The 18,649-nt window shown below is 35.8% G+C and overlaps 1 protein-coding gene across 1 annotated transcript; it reads left to right on the forward strand.

Moving 5' to 3' along the window:
* Window positions 1–5,478: 5,478 nt before the first annotated feature.
* Window positions 5,479–17,199, forward strand: LOC106169639 (homeobox protein Nkx-2.2). Its single transcript, XM_013549169.2, has 3 exons — window positions 5,479–5,661; window positions 13,494–13,757; window positions 15,093–17,199. Exons 2-3 carry the CDS (start codon window positions 13,502–13,504, stop codon window positions 15,899–15,901), a joined length of 1,065 nt encoding a protein of 354 aa, XP_013404623.1. The 5' UTR covers window positions 5,479–5,661; window positions 13,494–13,501; the 3' UTR covers window positions 15,902–17,199.
* Window positions 17,200–18,649: the final 1,450 nt, after the last annotated feature.

An 18,649-nucleotide genomic window follows, 5' to 3' on the forward strand; every position in this document is an offset into this window, starting at 1 on the left:
CTCTGAATATATCTCAATGAATAGACAAATGAATAAATAAAAAGATTTTAAAGTGTGAGGTTTATTCAATAATGATTAAAGTTAGTTAGCTGGGGTACTTGCAGGCTTTTTTTTTATAAGTGCGAGCCAGTCGGTTGGGGACAATCAGAATTAATGCAGCCTGTTCATATTTGAGTGGATTTAATATTTAACCAGTGTACTCTGCTATTTGAAAGCATCACAAGCATCCTTTAGAATGTACAAACATTAGATATGTTCGAATCTTTTCTATTGTTTTACCACCTATTTGACAATGGCGATACCTTTGTTTGCACTACACTGCAAGGTCGTTCAAATACACATTTTTGACAAATTAGATATTTATGAATTTTCTTGTCTTTTGTTATCTGTTTGCCACCAATTAACAGCTCTGTTCATCCTTGTAGTTGGATCTTTTCATTTGCGTAAAATATCCATTAATTTACCATTGTTTTCCCTTCCTTTTCCCAACTAAACCCTATTTTTATCTTCTGTAACAAACAGCTTCCGCCAGACTATTTTGACTTATAAAATATTCAATAATTTTCTATTGTCCCCTTAATCTATTTACCCAACTTAATATCTCTGTTCACCCACTGTATCACAACATTTCGATTAGAATGTTTTAGCAAGTGAACTATTGACTTCCTTTGTTAGATACGTGTGTTTGGCTCGACAGATTAATCACGCTCACAAGATCACAATTTACATCAAATGAGAATCAACAATAAAGAATAGATTAAAATAGGGACGTCACACCCTCCTGATGTTCCCTGAGGAGTAGAATATCTGACACAAAAGGACGATATAGAGATACTTTCACAGAAATAATAATGATAAAGTAAGGTCATAGCGAATTCATATCTTACTGTCACACACACGCGCACAGGCACGCGCGCGCGCACACACGCACAAACACCCACACACACACACACACATAGTCAAGCATATTTACAATATTCTTTTTGCCCATTTCATATAAAGCAACCAAAAACATCAGCCGTATATCCATGCGGCAATTTCCATGTAAGTTCAATTTGAACATTGATTACGCCCGGGATTCTTTAATCCATAATAAACAAATAACGTAGAATTAGTGAACAATAGTGTTAGTAATGCATCTGTCATAATCCTGAGTCCTCATCGGGTGACTTTTTTATCCATCTACCTGGACCCTGCAAAGTGTCGAAGAAACTTAAAATAGACACATTAATGCGTTAGGGAAGACGTTGTTCTTGAATGTGTTCTCGGCGTCCGGTCAACATCCGGGGATTCCGTATTTCAGCAACTCGACTTACGGTGTGTCCCGAAATATCTTGTACGTCAACAAGAAAGCAATAAATAAACATAGCTAGATAAAAAATAGAAATTTATTAATCAATCAATCAATTTTATAAATAACAAAATGAAATGCTTACATATCATCCATTTGTTTATTTTTCTGAATACCCTTCAAATCAAAATAAAGAGTTTCCAACATACCAACAATCTGAATGAAAACAGATTTAGATTTTAATATTAATTTTGAAAAATGTCATTTCAATCACAAATATTGCTTAAGCTAGGAATAATGAGACTGTTTAAAATGTGATTTTTGTTCAGCATTTTGTGTATAGAGAAAAGCCCATATAAACTATTTTTTATGACCAATAATAAAAAATCAGAAAACTTCGGTTTTGGTATTTTGCTAAATTTTTCTTTTTACTAAATATTTTGATATAATCCTTGAAGACAGACATTAACCTTTGCATTTTTAAATCCATTCTCCTATGAGCTGGTTTTCATTTATTGTGTCTATTTCAAGATACTGGTATAATAAATAATAGTGCGTACTCTTGAATTGAAGTAAACGGTATCAAAATTTAACACTGATTAAAATAGTAAGCCTTTTCCCGTTGCATAATGATTTGCAGTGGGGATAATTGTTGTCGAGTTACCCCGTTAGAAAATAATCCAATAGATATCTGTGTAGAAACAAAAGACTAGTGAAACGCTGTTACAGGTGAGAGGATTCTGGTATAGTTCTCAACTGACACAGTTTGCATATGGTTTGTTCATATTATATGGCTGTTTGAAAAGTTTTAACCTTTTAAAAGTTTGCTAGAAAAATAAGCAATCTGTGTGTAGAAAGATTTTAAGTTGATGGTCCATATAATTTTATAAAGTATGGTTAAAATTTTACATAATAAATAAGATTTCCTAGAAAAGATTTTTTGACTGTGATAGAGAAACTTTAAACTTTATGCTAACCCGAGGTTTAGATGAATTACTTATTTAGGATAATAAAGAAATGAATAATGAATAGTTCCGATCTCAATCTTTTCACTAAGGCTGTTACCTTAAAAACTTATTTGGGATATTAAAGGGGATTTGAAAGGTGAAATCCGATATCTTTATAAAATGCTGTTTTCGGAGAATAGATTTTTTTATTTAGGAAATCATTTCTCAACCTAACTTATTTCTAACATTCATTTGATTTTTTCCTCATTCATATCATATAAAAATAAACGAATAAATAGATAAACAGATATAGAAACAGATATCGATATAGATATATGACTATATGATAGACACGCTTATATAAGAAGATATGGCAAAATACACAACGTGGATTTCCGATTCTCTACTCCAAGAGTTTGAGAATAAAAGGGATACCTCAAACGATCAGACTATAATAGACAAATAAAGATGTGAGTTTCATTTTTCTTCATGATATTCATTATGGAAATTTATGATGTATTTTGCGCAATCCTTTTGTCTGGTACATGTTTAGGATATCAGTAGTATATTTTTATTGTTATCGAGCATTCAATACTGCCCACTGTACTAAAACACTGAAATGCGAAATTTTCCTTTATAATTGCACATTTCTGCTTGACCATTACCAGACATGCAACTTTTCTGATAAGTTACAAGATCAAGTCATCTTATTGGTGATCAGGCCAAAAATACATTTTTTTCTGAAAAAGATTTACAAATCGCACAAACATTCTCTCTCATTCCTCTTTTTCACCTATTTCATTACCCCAACCAAAACCGTTGAGAAAATCACTATCTATAAACTCCTATTTTAATTAATTAATTTTTTTTAACTGAGGTTAAATTCAACATTTTTAAAAAATCTCTATCACGAGATTGTAATTTTGTGAGTGGTTTTGGAGATGGCACACCTAAATAATTCTGATGAAGGTGTTGAAATTACCAGGAAATATCTTAAGATAATTTTTGTAAATTAAATGTTTAAAGCTTATTGCGCGCTTTCAATTTGTGTGCGTATGTATGTGTGCTTTCAATTTGTGTGTGTATGAATGTGTGTGTGCTTTCAATCTGTGTGTGTATGTGTGTGCGCGCTCCCGTGCGCACGTGTGTTCATGTGAGTGCGGCTGTTCGCTCAATATTAATTCCATGTGCCAGATAAGTGCAAAATCGTAGCGGATGAGACTCTAAAATATGTTTATTTTTAGACAGAATATCTGTAGCTGATATTGTTTATATCAGCTACAGAATATCTGTAGCTGATATAAACAATATCATGGGGCTTTATTTTTCATTTGTGCCAACTTTTTGCTTTTGTTGTTTCACATATTTTTTATTCAACGTTGATTGCACTCATTAACTTACTTTATTAATTATATATTATTATGATAAGGTTTATTTGGGTTCAAAGCTGAGTAACTGTGGAAGTATTCTATTCAAACGTACTTGAAATGAAGTCAAAAGTAAAAGATGTGTTGGCATTCATTAGGTATGTGTGAGAGTTATCTTCCAGAGTTTCTCAGCGGAAGATCAAATAAGGTACACATGAAAAAATGTTATTTTGACTAGCAATCTGTAATAAATGTCTGATTGAAATTGAATAAAGAAATCCTTTTTGATTTTGGAACTGAGACGGCGGTTTTGTTGTTACTTGACACCGGCATTGCGCTATGATAGTATGGTAGCTATATAGTATGGGGGATGTATGATTATCCCCCATTTTTGTAACTTTGTATCATATTATTATATTTTCGTCATCAATTTTCAGTCATGTGGACTTTACCTAATTTATGCAAAAACAGAGCTTCGTTTTGCTTGTGAATATTTGGCTACATAAATCATATAATATTAGACAGTTTTACAGTTTGAATATTTTCTGATAATCCAGAAATTCTACAGCGTTTCTAAAATTTACTAATACAATAAATAGCCTGTAATATTACCTGTTTGAACGTAATTGGAAAATAGAAAATGGAGGAATGAAGGGGTCAATCAGACGAAAAGGTGGACAGTAGAACCGGTGAATGGGTGAATAAATATGTGAAAATAAAGCAGTTGCACTAAAATATAACGCACTTATGGTCATCTTTTAACTAAATGGAAACACACCCATTACCGATGTATACGATCATTTCAGTTGTGTAAATCATCGTTGTGTGCTTAGTATGGGACGTTCTAGTATATATTCTTCCTGATTTACTCTGTTACCACTTCAACAAATTTGACATACATGTATCAGACATCCTACGACCATACTTAGACCTATGTAACTTCTAGTTTTCATTTTTGCCCGATCAAAGTCTCATTCTGATCTTTTTTCAACCAATTGAGGTAAATGGTCTTTTCGTAAGATCACTTAAAATATTTCTTTTTACGTCCGCCGCTGATCTATACTAGTTCCCCGACCACGCACCACTTAACCGTTCTTCTCACAAGTAGGTGTGGATAACAAAGCTGCTTACAACAGTTGCATTTCGTATCACCCTAAAGACTGTTGTTTTTGAAAATGTATACTGTTAAATGACTCCTTTGCGGGCGGTCGATGTTAATTTCTATTTATGCAAATTCCTTTGAGCCTATTTTTTTCTTAACGGGTTTCAATCGAATTTTTGCTCACAGATAGGAAAGATTTGTCATTAGGTAAAAGGGGCATATTTTCCCGGTCAATTAACAACATACTATCGCCTTTCGTTCTTTCGGAAAGCAAACAATTCAATGTAAATATGTAAAAACACTTAGATGCAGAGAACAAAATCTGAGCTGAGGTTATGATGGTCGGGGAGGAAATGGAAAATAATGCGTATCTATGTATTGATCTGTGTTAAAGCTCTGAAAGGAGGCAGTTTTCTCGCTAATTGACCGACAGTCTGTCGCTTTTATCTCACAAATAATGCTCTATAAATGCACAAGTATTAATTCTGTCTTGATAATCGGAGAGAATTTGAAATTTGCGCTAAATTAGCGACAGAATTGCATCTGGTTGTGATGCTGAGGTCCCATTATGCCCGTGTTTTCCCTACAATCAGTTTTATTCAGTTAACAGGTTGCGTTGCACGCGTCCCACTTGTAGACAATTGATAGGTTTCCCTAGATTGATCAGCCAATAATACTTTACATTACAGTAGCATATGGTTTTCTTTACTTTAACATCGAAAAGTATTGTTCATATTGCATTTTATCAAAAATCTGATATAAGAAGGAAATGAAATGTTCGCTTGTCTGATAAGGAAGCAGTTTCGAAAGCAAACACAGCGCTGAGCATTTGGAGTTCTGGTATATAAGGCTTTTGTCCCCGGCAAGAGAGAATCACTTGACGCCAATGATCATAGTACTTGCACTGAAGAAGTGGGAGCTCTGATAGGCAAACTTTCTGGAGCATTTTTAAAGGTGAGCGGACATCTTTATACAGCCCTAAGCTCGAATGTTTTTATTTATTTCTACTTAAACACAAGAGGCCGGCCTCTTGAGGCGTAACTGTTCATTCTAGTATCGGTAAATATGACCACTTTGGGTAAAGTATGATTGCAAGTTTAACGCCATTAGGAATTGCCGCTTCTAATGTAGTCTATTCTTTCCAACAAAACCTATCCTCGTTGTTATCTCCAACCGATTTAATTACCGTTGTTTTACATGAAATGGAGTATGGATCTATTTCAATTACCAGATCACTTTTCCAATTTACTTGAGCATAATTTTTAGATTTTCCATCAGTTACCGACGGTGGACTCCTATCGTTAAAAGCCATTTATTTATTCCGCTTGTCTATTTCTCCACTTGTTAATAGCCATGCCATTCATTGAGTGTAATACATGCTTCGTAAAGATTAAAACAAGGGGACTAATGAAACCTGATTTAGATCTATCTCCGCTCAACAATTATCGGTAATGCTAGCGGTTTTATTGTGCTGTTTCTCCTGGAACAAATCATGCAGTCAACCCAAACAGCACTGCGCAACCTCGGCAGGTGGGACAGAAAAGAAACAGTAGGTTCATCTCTAAAATAATTGAAAATATACGTTTACTGAACCAATTTTAAAGTGTTCTGATAAAAGCAACTTGTGTCACGCGACGGAATCGAGCATTATTACAGCGCCTCGGATTACTGTCTTAACTAATGCTTAATAACATGTTTCGGTTTTTAAAATACTTACAAAACCCGACATTTAAGAATTTAGATAACGGATTGTTTTCCGCTATTGTCGGATGAACACGCGATTTATCGAATAGCAGTAATTAACGGTGGCGTGTGCGGGGCAAGTTAGACACATAAAGTGTGTAGCAGATACTAATAATTGAAAATATGCATTTATCATCCCGAGATTTCAAGTGATTTAATGGATGTAACTTTACCACTAACTTTCCAAATGTGTATCATGTTTAAAAGGTAAGCCACTATTTTAGAACCTGAAATATCTTCTCATTCTTGATGTTTTTCTCAATAAATAGAGACAACGCGGTCGATTCCAATAAAAAAATCTTATTAAAAATGAAGTGACAGAGAGATATAGGGGGATTGAGAAGAAAAGAAGAAGATAGGTTAAAAGGAAAGAAAAAAGGAAGAAAAAGAGAAAGAGCAAGGGTATAAAGAAGAGAGAGAGAGAGAAAAAGAGGGGTGGTGAGCTGCCGGGAGGGTGAAATAGGGATGGGGAGCGTTAGAAGCGTATTAAGAGGATGTCAGAAAGGAAAAGGTGTTTTAGCATTCATTTCTACTCCTTAAATCTAATCCCGTAAGGTACAGTTGTCTGCCACCAATTCAAATTTCCCTTCATTAATTTTGGTCGTTTATGAGCAAAAAATGTTAACTTATACATAGACTGTATTGCTACCTATCCATTGTTACAGCTTGTAATAGTTAAAAATATAATAAATAATAAAAATAATAAAAGAAATATGTAAGATAAACACCACTCTTTTAATGAAGTGGCAATTCATTATTTCTGAAATATAAAAAGGATTTGAATGTTATAAAAAGTTTATCTGCACACAATTATGTAGCGCATACACTACATTCATCACTACAAATAACTATCAAAACTGAGATTGTGACTGGAATAATCAAGTCCAAAAACGTTTTGTAACATTCTTGAAGAATTACACCGTGAGAATGCTTACTGGAACGGAGAAATTTTAGATTCAGCCATCTGCAAATAACTTTTTTTCTGTATTGTTAAGCGCTAGTTCAAGTAACGATTGATTCAATGCGTACCTTTTTTTTTCAGAGAGAGAGAGGGAGAGTATCTTTGAAATGTATTCTTTTGCATTCTTATCTCCCAACAAACAACAATAATAAAAAAAAGTGAAAATACGGTAGATGAAAAACGTTGTTATACTAAGGATTGATTTTGTTTTATTTATATTTTAAAGTCTCGCTCACTATTATGGGATCAGAAATAGGATACGAAATAAAATACAGAAGCAGTATAAAATTGTGAATAAAGGGTGTATAAACGCTGTACCAGTTAAGTTTACAGCAAATAAATGTGCCTTCCTTTTTGTGCTACTTGAAAACGGAGAGCAATCCAAGGTAGTTAGGTTTCTGTATTTCATAGTATTAAAATACTTGAGATTTGCAGGAAAATGTATAGTGAATTTATATAAAATTCCTAAATAAGTTACTATTCCATCTCGATCAAACATCAAAATGTTAAGATGTATTTAAAATATTTCGACTCCTTCCAGCATAGACTTAAAACAAGAACAAGTATATATGGTCTGTTGATAGCACTAATTTCAAAACGGACTGCGAATATTTATTTTTACTTTAAGAACAGATTGCAACACTCATTTTATTTACTGAAAAGCGACCCTCTTTTCAGCATGTTGATACAACTCATTGAAAACTACTTCCTCGACTCGAAATGCTCATTAATACCACTGTTACTGAGCACGAGCTTGTTAAGGCGGTGTCACCTCGGCATGGACCTAAGCGTTTTGGTGTGGCAATATATTCGGTTTTACCCAACATACAGCGCGTTGATGTATATGGTTAAATCGTTGTGTGTGTGTGTGTGTGGGGGGGGGGGGGGGGGGGGGGAGGGGGGGGAGACGGGGGGGGCAGGCAAGAAATGATATAGGTAAAAGGTAAATAGAAAATGCAGTGGGGTTATTGATGTGACCTAACCCTGATTAGAGTCGAGATAGCACCACATATGGACGTGTCATTTGCTGAATGAACCACATGGCAATGCTATGACATCTGAGGAATCGAAAATATTTGTTCTTATCTCTTATCGTTTCATTACTAATATTCTCTTTATCACCCTGTTGTATCCAAATATGAAATTTATTACACCAAAACCGAGATAGGACGTTGTTTAAACAGGGCACTCAACTTTACAACACCTGAACAGACACACATGTACAACAACCCACGACTCGCCAACACCTACAGGGACAGACTGCTTACTCAAGACAGCTTTAAGTAGAAAATAAAACATTTGTTTATCATAAACCATATAGTCATGAGATGGGCTGACTAAGCGTTTCTAGCCCCTAGGTCATCCCCGTGGGTCATGTTTAAGGAGTTGTCAGAACTACACGAAACTCCGTTTGGAAGCACCAAACATAAGCCCTGGTAGCGTGATCTCGACCACATAACAACGGCTCTACATTCTTGTGTTGCTGCCTTCGTATCTGAGCCCTATCAATCAAATGCCCGACTGGCAGCGGCAAAGAACACACATAGGGCTTATCTTGACTCACGGAGGTATCAGTGACTTACAGCACTTCAAACTAAAGTGTTGGAAAGCGGGCGAATGAAAGGAATATCTCTCTCCAGCGTAAACAACTAGCTGTGTCTTAAAAGTTAGAACAGCGTTTCTTAGTAGGGCTCCGCGGGAGCTAACAGGTAATAGGGAAATCTCGGATTCAGCAAATATCTGGATTGCACCTGTAAATTCTCCTTTATCAGACATCGGGAACCTAGCAACTATTACGTTTACATTCGCAAGTTTTATGGTGGCCTAAATCACGGGTAATGCCTTTGTCTTAGAGCCGATCCGATATGTTGGCAAATATGCCGAGCTTTATGATCGTGATGAATCTAACTCACAATCTGCCGTTAAAATGGCCCCACAACTTTAGTCGACGTAAAGCCTTTCATAATTTATTGCGTTTCAGATTCTGTCAATTCCACTATCTTTATTTTACACAGTACTAAAAAGAGGTTGTTTCCAAACAGCAGATGGAGTCTTGAAAACTAATTTTGATTCCCTTTCTTAACTTAAAAATTACTAGAACTATTGCAAAAAATGCGAATTAATTTTGAAACACAAAGCGACGATAAATTAAGGCGTTACCTATTGACGAAAAAAAAATTAAGAAATAGAAACGGTTTGATAATTCAATAAATATTTCCACACACACAATCATATATAAATCATCAATACGCTCACTGGAAATGAGAGATCCAAATTTTTTCACGTCTTGAGATTATGTTAAACCCAGGAGTTAAGCTCTGTTTATCCACAAAGGTAAATTGAAGAAGCCATTCCTTTTGAAGTGTAATCGCAGCATTTTAAACACTTCATTTGCTTCAGATGCTTCGGATCGTTGAGTGAGAATAAGCCTTATACAAATATTCTGAAATAAATATTTATTTTATCTACTGAAGTCTGCAAATTAATGAGCTTATCAACATTCTATATCTTAATTTAATAAAATGTATTCACGTTTAATCTATAAAATATCACGATGATTAAATATTGATTTTAAAGCAGAAAAAAATTCATGTGGGGCTTATTAGAAATCACCTACTTTATGTATGTTTTTGATAATTTCAAAATTATTTTGAAAAACATATAAATCAGTTGCATTCTGTGACATTCATCTTAATCTGCATACATTCTACATGCACCTTTTCTGTAATCCGTACTTAACACACTGCAATCAACCCTTTTTTATCAAAGGGATAAAACATAAAAAAGAAAAAGATAAAACATTTAAAAATTGGAAAACGTTCAGAAATCACGGTCATATAATATTTTATCATGGAATTGCAGGAAATTAATCTTGAACATGCCTGGTCGACGCTTCCTGAATACGAAATTAGGATTAACTACTTAATGTTTGTCATCAACAGAGCAGAATATAACAGTATGAAAAGTTTTGATAGCTTTGCCTCCTCCTTGTATATGCCCAGCGATCTCCAGGCAAACATAAACTTGCCTGTATGGACCGCCGAGAAGGAAAGAAAATCTGACTTGGCACTTGATTCTAAATGACTTGGTCGCTTGAGTCAATTTGTCCACCTTTCAGCGGTTGCTTTGAGCAAGTTGACTCAGAACTCCTGTCCCCTCGACTTCGCCATGAGCCCTTTTGTCAGCCGTAGTACTGTTGGCCCACCATCTTATTTTGATTGCTTACTTTTCGTTTGTGACAAATTTGATTAAGGTCCTTTCAATCCTCCACTCGGTGTGTGGGCCTCTCTTCCTAAATATCCGTGTGACTGGGGAAGTGATATGTAACAATTGTCATTACAATTCGGATCTAGGTGTCACAGGTGTGATGTCTTCTTCTCTACAGAGCCGCACGTCTGTATTAAATAAGGCGCTCCGCCTTTTCCTATTGGTTTCCACATAGTGCATTATGTGCTACTAAACCCGATGTAATATCTGCGGATTTCACGTTAAAAGGTCACGTTTGAGGTTTTAAGGGTTTTTCAGTTCGTAAAGGCTTTTATTTCATTTTCAAGCTTTTAAAACTGGGACGAATTATCAAACACAGTACAGTGTTATTTTGCCAGCTTCTGATTTTTCGATGTTCTCGTTAACTACATGTACTCTGAAAATATCACATCATTTATTAATGACAAAATCAAATGATGCATTAGTTGGAAATTTTATATTTTCATTTTACGACCATAATAAAGAAACGGTTAATATTTAAGTATATAAATACTTTTTCTGTTGTACGCTAATTGCATTACACAAATCGATAAATTGTAAATATGTTTATGTAATATTAATAATAAAATATCTATCGTTTGCATAAGGAGATTAATTACAGTCAATCATAGTAATTATGTGCCGTGGTGTGATACAGTTCCTAAAGCACAGTGTATGCGGCCGCATGATTTAACGTTAATAAAACCCGTAGTGTAATCGTGGACAAAACCACTATTTAGCTGTTGCGATTATGTTTCACTGGCTTTATCTGTTGCACGAGTCAAAGTCGACCTCCCCTACGCTGTCATTAAGACACGCACAATAGAAACTATATTCTTGGGATTTTCTAGGGTTTAAATAGGATCTGTTGCTCATGATGTGGCACGTTAAGTGCATCCTTAACGATCGACATTATACTTAAACCTGAACACAGTGTACGTAAATCCAAATTTAATTTATATCCAGTAACTGACGTCGAAGACAAAAAGTAAGGATCTTAATTTATTTGAGCTGCCAAGCAGGCCATGGTTGACCATATGGAGCTGGGATCACGGGGTAAAGCTATGAAGCACACCTGGGCCCAATATACTGCAGTGATCTATGTCACAACATATTATTATACTAATTACCAAACCCATTGTAGAGAACAATCAATCCTACTAAATGCATCCTTCTATTAATTGTGCTCCGGGAGGTTAATTATCGAATTAATTATCAACCTTTTTTTGTTAACAACACATTCATAAATATCCATGACTACTTGGTATTCATGACTCATTCACATATTGGTTTATATTTGGTGGCGGTTTAGACGAAAAACATATTTCAGATTATCTAAATTGCACACTTCAAGGCAGCCCTTTGTCAATCTTAATTTTTTATCTATAATGGAATAATATAAGTTATGATGCAATTTAATAATTCGAACCAATCCAAACATTCTTTTACCTCAATAATATTTTTCAGTCTTATTTTTCCACAGAAGTTTCGAGAAGAAGGGCAAAATCATCTGCATACAAACACAATTAGACGATAAGTTGTTTGACAAAAATGTAGATGGCTTTCAAAAAATCTTATTATACACTTTTTTGAATATCTATAAACCATCAACTATAGTTTGCGAAAGCTTGTAATCTAGCTCTCTAGTTAAACGATTCTGCATTACAATAATATGAAGTAAATCTAAAAGGTAGTTAATCCTCCTTGTATGTTTAGATCTGAACTCGAGGACTCAATTCCAGAAGTTCTAGAGGACCAAGTATGTGTTCTTTTGTGCCTGAATTGGCCCTCAAGTGGAACAAGTCGAAAAGAATGCTATCTGACTGTTGAGGGTTTGATAAGGTGTAAAATCTCCATCTTAAGGGGAAGTTTCCCTAATGTTAGATCACTGCTGTGTTGATAAGTTCTTATGTTCGAGAGTTGCTTTCCCTAATTTTGAGTATTTGTGTGCCCTGCTCTTCTGTTCCGATTGTGGAGGATGGGAGAGAGGGATTTAAAGAGGCCACTTCATCTAATCAGTTTATAGTTGCGTTGTGTTTAAACGACTGCTGTATAAACTGAGGCCCAGAATTCAGAAGCATTCGATCTCAACCCAAACCCTAGTTTTTACGCCATAAACCCGAGACAGCCGACTCTGTATGAGACTGCTTACCATCGATCAAGGACAACGTTAATAATCCCACTTTGTCAGCTGGATTCAAAAGTCAACCACTAAAGCAAAGAAAGGCGAGGGAAAACAAACCCCTGTTATTTAGCTAACGATCGGTACCAGTCGCATGTCGCACTTTTTAAAAGCTCTTGTTCAAAAAGACATAATCCGTTTGGGGTTTTACTTAATTTTATTCATATTTTGTCTGTTTTGCTGTTATAAAAACTTGATCTTTATAAAAGCCTACTTTTGTTTACTTGTCTTCGCCACGCCTATCAGTCTTATCACTATTCTTCTCAAGCGATGACGTCGCAAACTTATGACCAATCAGTTTTCGTCACTGTTTCGGATTTCCGTCTGTGTGCGGACTGAAGGTGTGTTCTGTGCATAATGCCTGATAACTTTACTGCTCGCCACAATATGCTGGGTCTATGTGCTAGCTCCGCCCTTGTCCAAACCTGGATTTCTTCCGAAAGTCCACTGTAATTTATGATCAAGGACACATCGCCTAGACTCCCTATATACGCCCGGGATTAAGGGCACTAAGTAGTGACAAGAGGCACAGATAGAGAGGGCCCATCATATGCTGGTCTATAAACAGGATATATATTGTAGATATAATACAGATCCTCGTCACTGCAGTGATATCAGTCCTCAGGTTTTGATATTTTACTACTACAATTTCAGTGGCAAATATGATGGATACAGATCTAGTCATAAATGGACCGAAGACGAACAGTGCGTTTTCCGTGAAGGACATATTGGATTTACACGACTCGACCAAAGATAGCTGCAGTCCTGGAGGAGGGGGCTCGGACGGCGAGAGTCTCCCCCCGGCCGCCCTTAATGGTGTTGGGGAGATGGTTCACGGGGCCCAGCACGGTGGTCTACCTCATTACTTCGACCCAGAGAATCCGTACACAAGGTGGCATCAGACCTATGAATATTCCAGTAAGTAGGCAACTGTATAAGCCTTTTCTAACACTATTTTATTTTTCGTGCAATTTTGACATTTACAATAATAAATAAATAAATAAATAAATAAATATATAAATAAAAAGTAAAATGACACCCCTAGATCGTAAGAGCTCGGCTCAGGTAGGGGCTTCACGTCAGGTAAACGCCGAACACAGTGACATGAGTTAACTGTAGGGACAATTATATCGATTAAATCGCGAGGTATTTCTTCCATTTTTTTATTCTGTTTATAGATATAACAATCATGGCCGTGGCATTGGGTGCGCTGTCTTCTCTTCACCTGTCTTTAATATTTATCAAACTGTGCACTAGTAAAACGTCGGGTCAGACAATAACGTGGCTTAACTGCAGGTGCGCAAATGGTAATACTGGATAGGAAGTCAACCAGAGTGTTTCCTCTTGATGAAAAGACAAGCTAATAAAAAATGATAATTCTTCAGTACATTCACACTAATTTATGATGGCACTGCAAATTAATATTTACCCATTAAAGATAATTCTTGGACCACGGGTTGCCATTATTTTATAGAACCACACGTGTGTGGCGTGCGAAGTAGGTCTGTGTATACAAATATTATTCAGTATCGTATTGTCGGCAATTAATTGTGATTAATTGCCTCTGCGCTGATCGTTACTTTTACGACAAGTTTAAAATGGAGTTAATTGAAGCAATGCACTCTAAGATAATGCAGTGAGAAATATTTTATCATAAGTTCCACTTGAAAAGGAAAATAATGGCAATGATTACTGGACAGGGCCATTTAAATGAAAATTTTTTTTTCAAACGAATTTTGAAATCAATAACATTATTCAGTCACTCTGAATATTCTTCAACTTCTGCGTAAAATTATTTAAAATGAATTCATATTTACGCTGTTTGATAACTATTTTTTCTTTACATAGGTAACTCTATTATAATTTTTGAGAAGTAGTTGAAATAATTACAAATTTTACAATAATTCCGATATATTTATCCCGTTTCAATGAATGCTGTAGGCAGTGATTTCATAAACACATAGATATTTATTTTTTCTGATCCGATTTGCTGAATTTTTATTCCACAAATAAACTGATACGTGCTTACCACCTATGTTGTATAAGGAGGGATATGTTTTTTCGTCATTAATGAGGATCCACATCCACAAAACTGTATAACATATATGTACTGATTTCAAATTATCGCAAGGGTTAGGCAAATTAGTCATAATATAATAAAAGATCTCAATTATAATCCAATCTGTAACTGTTATGCATTTTTAATTTTTTTTCTCCATTATTATTTTTAAAATCGAAATTTTACGTTCCCAGGCCTCGCCGCCATGACCGCGCCCAGACCCCCAGAGCACAACATGATGCCGAATTCTCCCGCTGAAAGCGTGTCTTCACAAACATCAGACTGTTTAATTGAGGAAGAAGAATCAGACGAAAAAGACATCAAAAAGGATGGGGAAAATAATGAAAATGACCCGAACTCTAAAGGCGACATTCAGCAACCGTCAAATTCTGACCCCCCTAAAAAGAGAAAACGGCGAGTGTTATTTTCAAAAGCCCAGACTTATGAACTAGAACGGCGTTTTAGGCAACAAAGGTACCTTTCCGCGCCGGAGCGGGAACATTTAGCATCAATTATTCGCCTGACGCCGACGCAAGTGAAAATCTGGTTCCAAAACCATCGCTACAAGCTGAAGAGACAGCGGCAGGAGAAAGGTATGGCGGATCTGAACCCGCTTCCATCACCTCGACGGGTGGCTGTCCCCGTGTTGGTACGAGACGGCAAACCTTGTCAGCCTCCGTCCATGAACCACAGTAGCTTGATGAAATCTCAAGAACTGTCCATGCAGCCAAGTTTAAGTTGTATGAACTCGGGCATGTCCAGTATGCCTCCTATCTCCACCGTGGGCAGTATGTCCTCCTCATGTATGGGCAGCAACTATGGCGGCATGAGCATGAATATGAACGGGTACGGGACAGGCATGGGTGCTATCAGCTCGCCCATGAGCAGTATGAATATGAACATGAACATGAATATGAACATGAATATGGGAAATATGAACGTTTTGCCTAGTTACAGTCACCCTGCTCTCATGCAACCTCAGTCACGGTGGCCGGGTTGGTGAAAAAGGTCAAGATCATTTTAGATAAACATAGGTGAACATGATTCTCAATTTATCCGCATTCAGATATTTTCATTCATCAAATTAAAGTATCAACATATATTTTATTTATTTGTTTCTTTGTACACTTATCCTTTTATTTATTTATTTTAAAGAGAAAAAAGGATACTTAGTCCATAAGAAGGCTAATTAATACGCCCAACGCTTTTCAACACGTAGGAGAATTTTTATCCGTCCCTCTTCTCGCGGCCTTATGATTTTAATTTGCACGATTCAAGGCAATTTTTCGCTTCGATATCTCTCCTCTCAGTTTTGCGAGACAATCTAAATGTTGACATCCGCATCCAAGGAAACAGAAAGTAACCTTTAGATGAAGAAAAATGTAGATGACAGCGCTTTCACGGAACACTCATCTAGATTAGGGTTTACACATTTACTTTTAACGCCAGGGTATTTGGGTACGTATTGCCTTTTAACAAAACTTTATAAAGTAATTGTAGTCTTATTATCTTATTTTAAAAGATATATGTATTGAAAAAGGAGGATATATTTGTCAGTTGTGTGTGTATATTTATGTCCAGAGTTATTAAAGGAATTGTAGATTTGCTAATAAGATGGTCCAAAGTACATGTACATTTTTTGAATATTATTTTGTGATACTTAAAATTAAAGCTTTTGCAACATTGCCAACTCATATGATGTATTTTGATATATGCGCAGACCTGTTGTTGAAAGCTCTTCTAACAAAAGTCTGCCGTAGCAATTACATAAGATATTATTTTTTGAAGCAGATCTGGCTATTTCCTGGCAGTAAATATGCAGCTTACAAAGACACAAATCAATTATGAAAATGAAACCATTCCAATATCGCTACAATTTTTGAGAGGGCTGACGTAACTTTGTTTGAACCTTAATCGTTGGACATGGCATATCTTTATTTGTCCATGATTGAACTTTATTAAGCTCTCTTCAGAAATCCCCAAGATTTACGAGAGTGTTGCGTTCCATATATCGGGAATTTGATAAGCAGTAAATAACGGGAAGTGGTAAAACTGAGATCAAAGCGAACCGAGGAGTTATAAAAGCCTCATAAACTGTCCGATTCAGATGCGGATTGGCAAAGGTGTGCGCAGTTAGTTTCCCGGCAATGCGCTCAGCTAAATTAAGGTTAACTTAATGATATATCAGAGGAAACATTTGATTGAGCATTTCGTCTCGTAAATTATTTTACATAAAAGTGATGTTTTAACACAGATAATGTTATTTTACTTTTCTTCAAATAAATGTATATTTATACCTCAGTCGGAAAAGAGCGTTTACGTTATTTTAATTAGCTAATAGTTTTTTTTATAAGAATAGCACGTGGTATATTGATCGAGGGATAGTTACTCATTAATTACTGACAATGCGATTGGAGGGTAATGTGAGATTACTGAACCTAGCACCGACAGCTTACCGGCTTTGATGACAGCGCTGTTGATCCCTCGTAAAAAGCAGACTTTTTTGCAGGCAGAGCTTGTTGTGGCTAAAGGTCTGATTGCTGTTACTTTTATCACATTATTTATCATCATTTTTGTGCTAGTCCATAGTGTGTATTTCACAAGTAGCATTCGCTGAAAAGAATAAACTTTTTTATATTGTAATCAAAGCGCTGCTTACCATATGAATTTTAAAATAGAAATCTGTTGTATTCAAATCTCATATTTATCATTGATTTAAATCTGTGCAGTGTCATTGCAAGTTCCTCATATCATCAGAGTAAACCGACCTCCCGTTCTGACTACTGCTTGCGTTTCACGCTTCACCACCCTTCGAGAGCATTTTCAGATCACAATAACCCTCAAACATTACTTAAGTGGCTGCAGATCGAGCGTACTTCAAATTTCTTACAGCTTTCAATAATCCTTTGAATTTTCGCTTCAGAGTTCTCGGAGCTTGGTTCCGGTGCAGGAACAAAATTACAGTTGCCTCTTTTAGTGGCGCGGCTTTAATTAAGGCTGTTGATTGATGGATAGTTCTAGTTGGGTAATTATGCCCTTTGTGTCGGGATTAACTCGAGATTTTCAGAAAGTAAAATGCAATGAACATTTCCGAAACGGCACATTTGATTCAAGAGCTTTTCATTCCCCGGCACTTACACTTAAATGGAGGTATCATTCTGGGATGATTCTTGTGAGCACAGTGTAGACCAATCCCCTGGGGTCGAAGTTTCGACAGGGAGATGTGCTTCGGTCCTTAACCCACTCTTGACTTCGGGCACCACTTACGTATCGATAATTGGAAGATAAACGCGCGAAGATTAAAAACCGAGGTCTCCGGCTTTTCTATAATTGATCATATTGAAGGAATCAGATATTACTGGTATCGAATATCAGAAGGAGTACAAATTGCGATTCTTTCATCTAAGCGATATTGCGTCCATTTCCACGGGAAATGTAAAATGAAGACTTCACGAAAAGATTTACACGTGAGTTTATGCATCAAATGCCAATTGTTCTTTGGCGTGTGCAGTCGGAGTAAAATGCACAACGATTACTTGTTTATTATTTTATTTTGTGCAAACGTTTTTTTTTTTACTTTATTTTATTTTATTTGTTACAGCTGTCCATTATTTATATCAATTAATATTATTTCATGTATTATATATTAATGAATGGCGATCTACCTGGTTGTAATTAATCAGCAGTCTCGTCGAAAAATAGCGATGGAAAACCTGCTATGATTGTTTACTTAAATTTGATTGTTTTTGGA

The sequence above is a fragment of the Lingula anatina genome, chromosome 2 (genome assembly GCF_051362555.1).
Source record: "Lingula anatina isolate TDL-2025a chromosome 2, LinAna3.0, whole genome shotgun sequence".
Taxonomy (NCBI): domain Eukaryota; kingdom Metazoa; phylum Brachiopoda; class Lingulata; order Lingulida; family Lingulidae; genus Lingula; species Lingula anatina.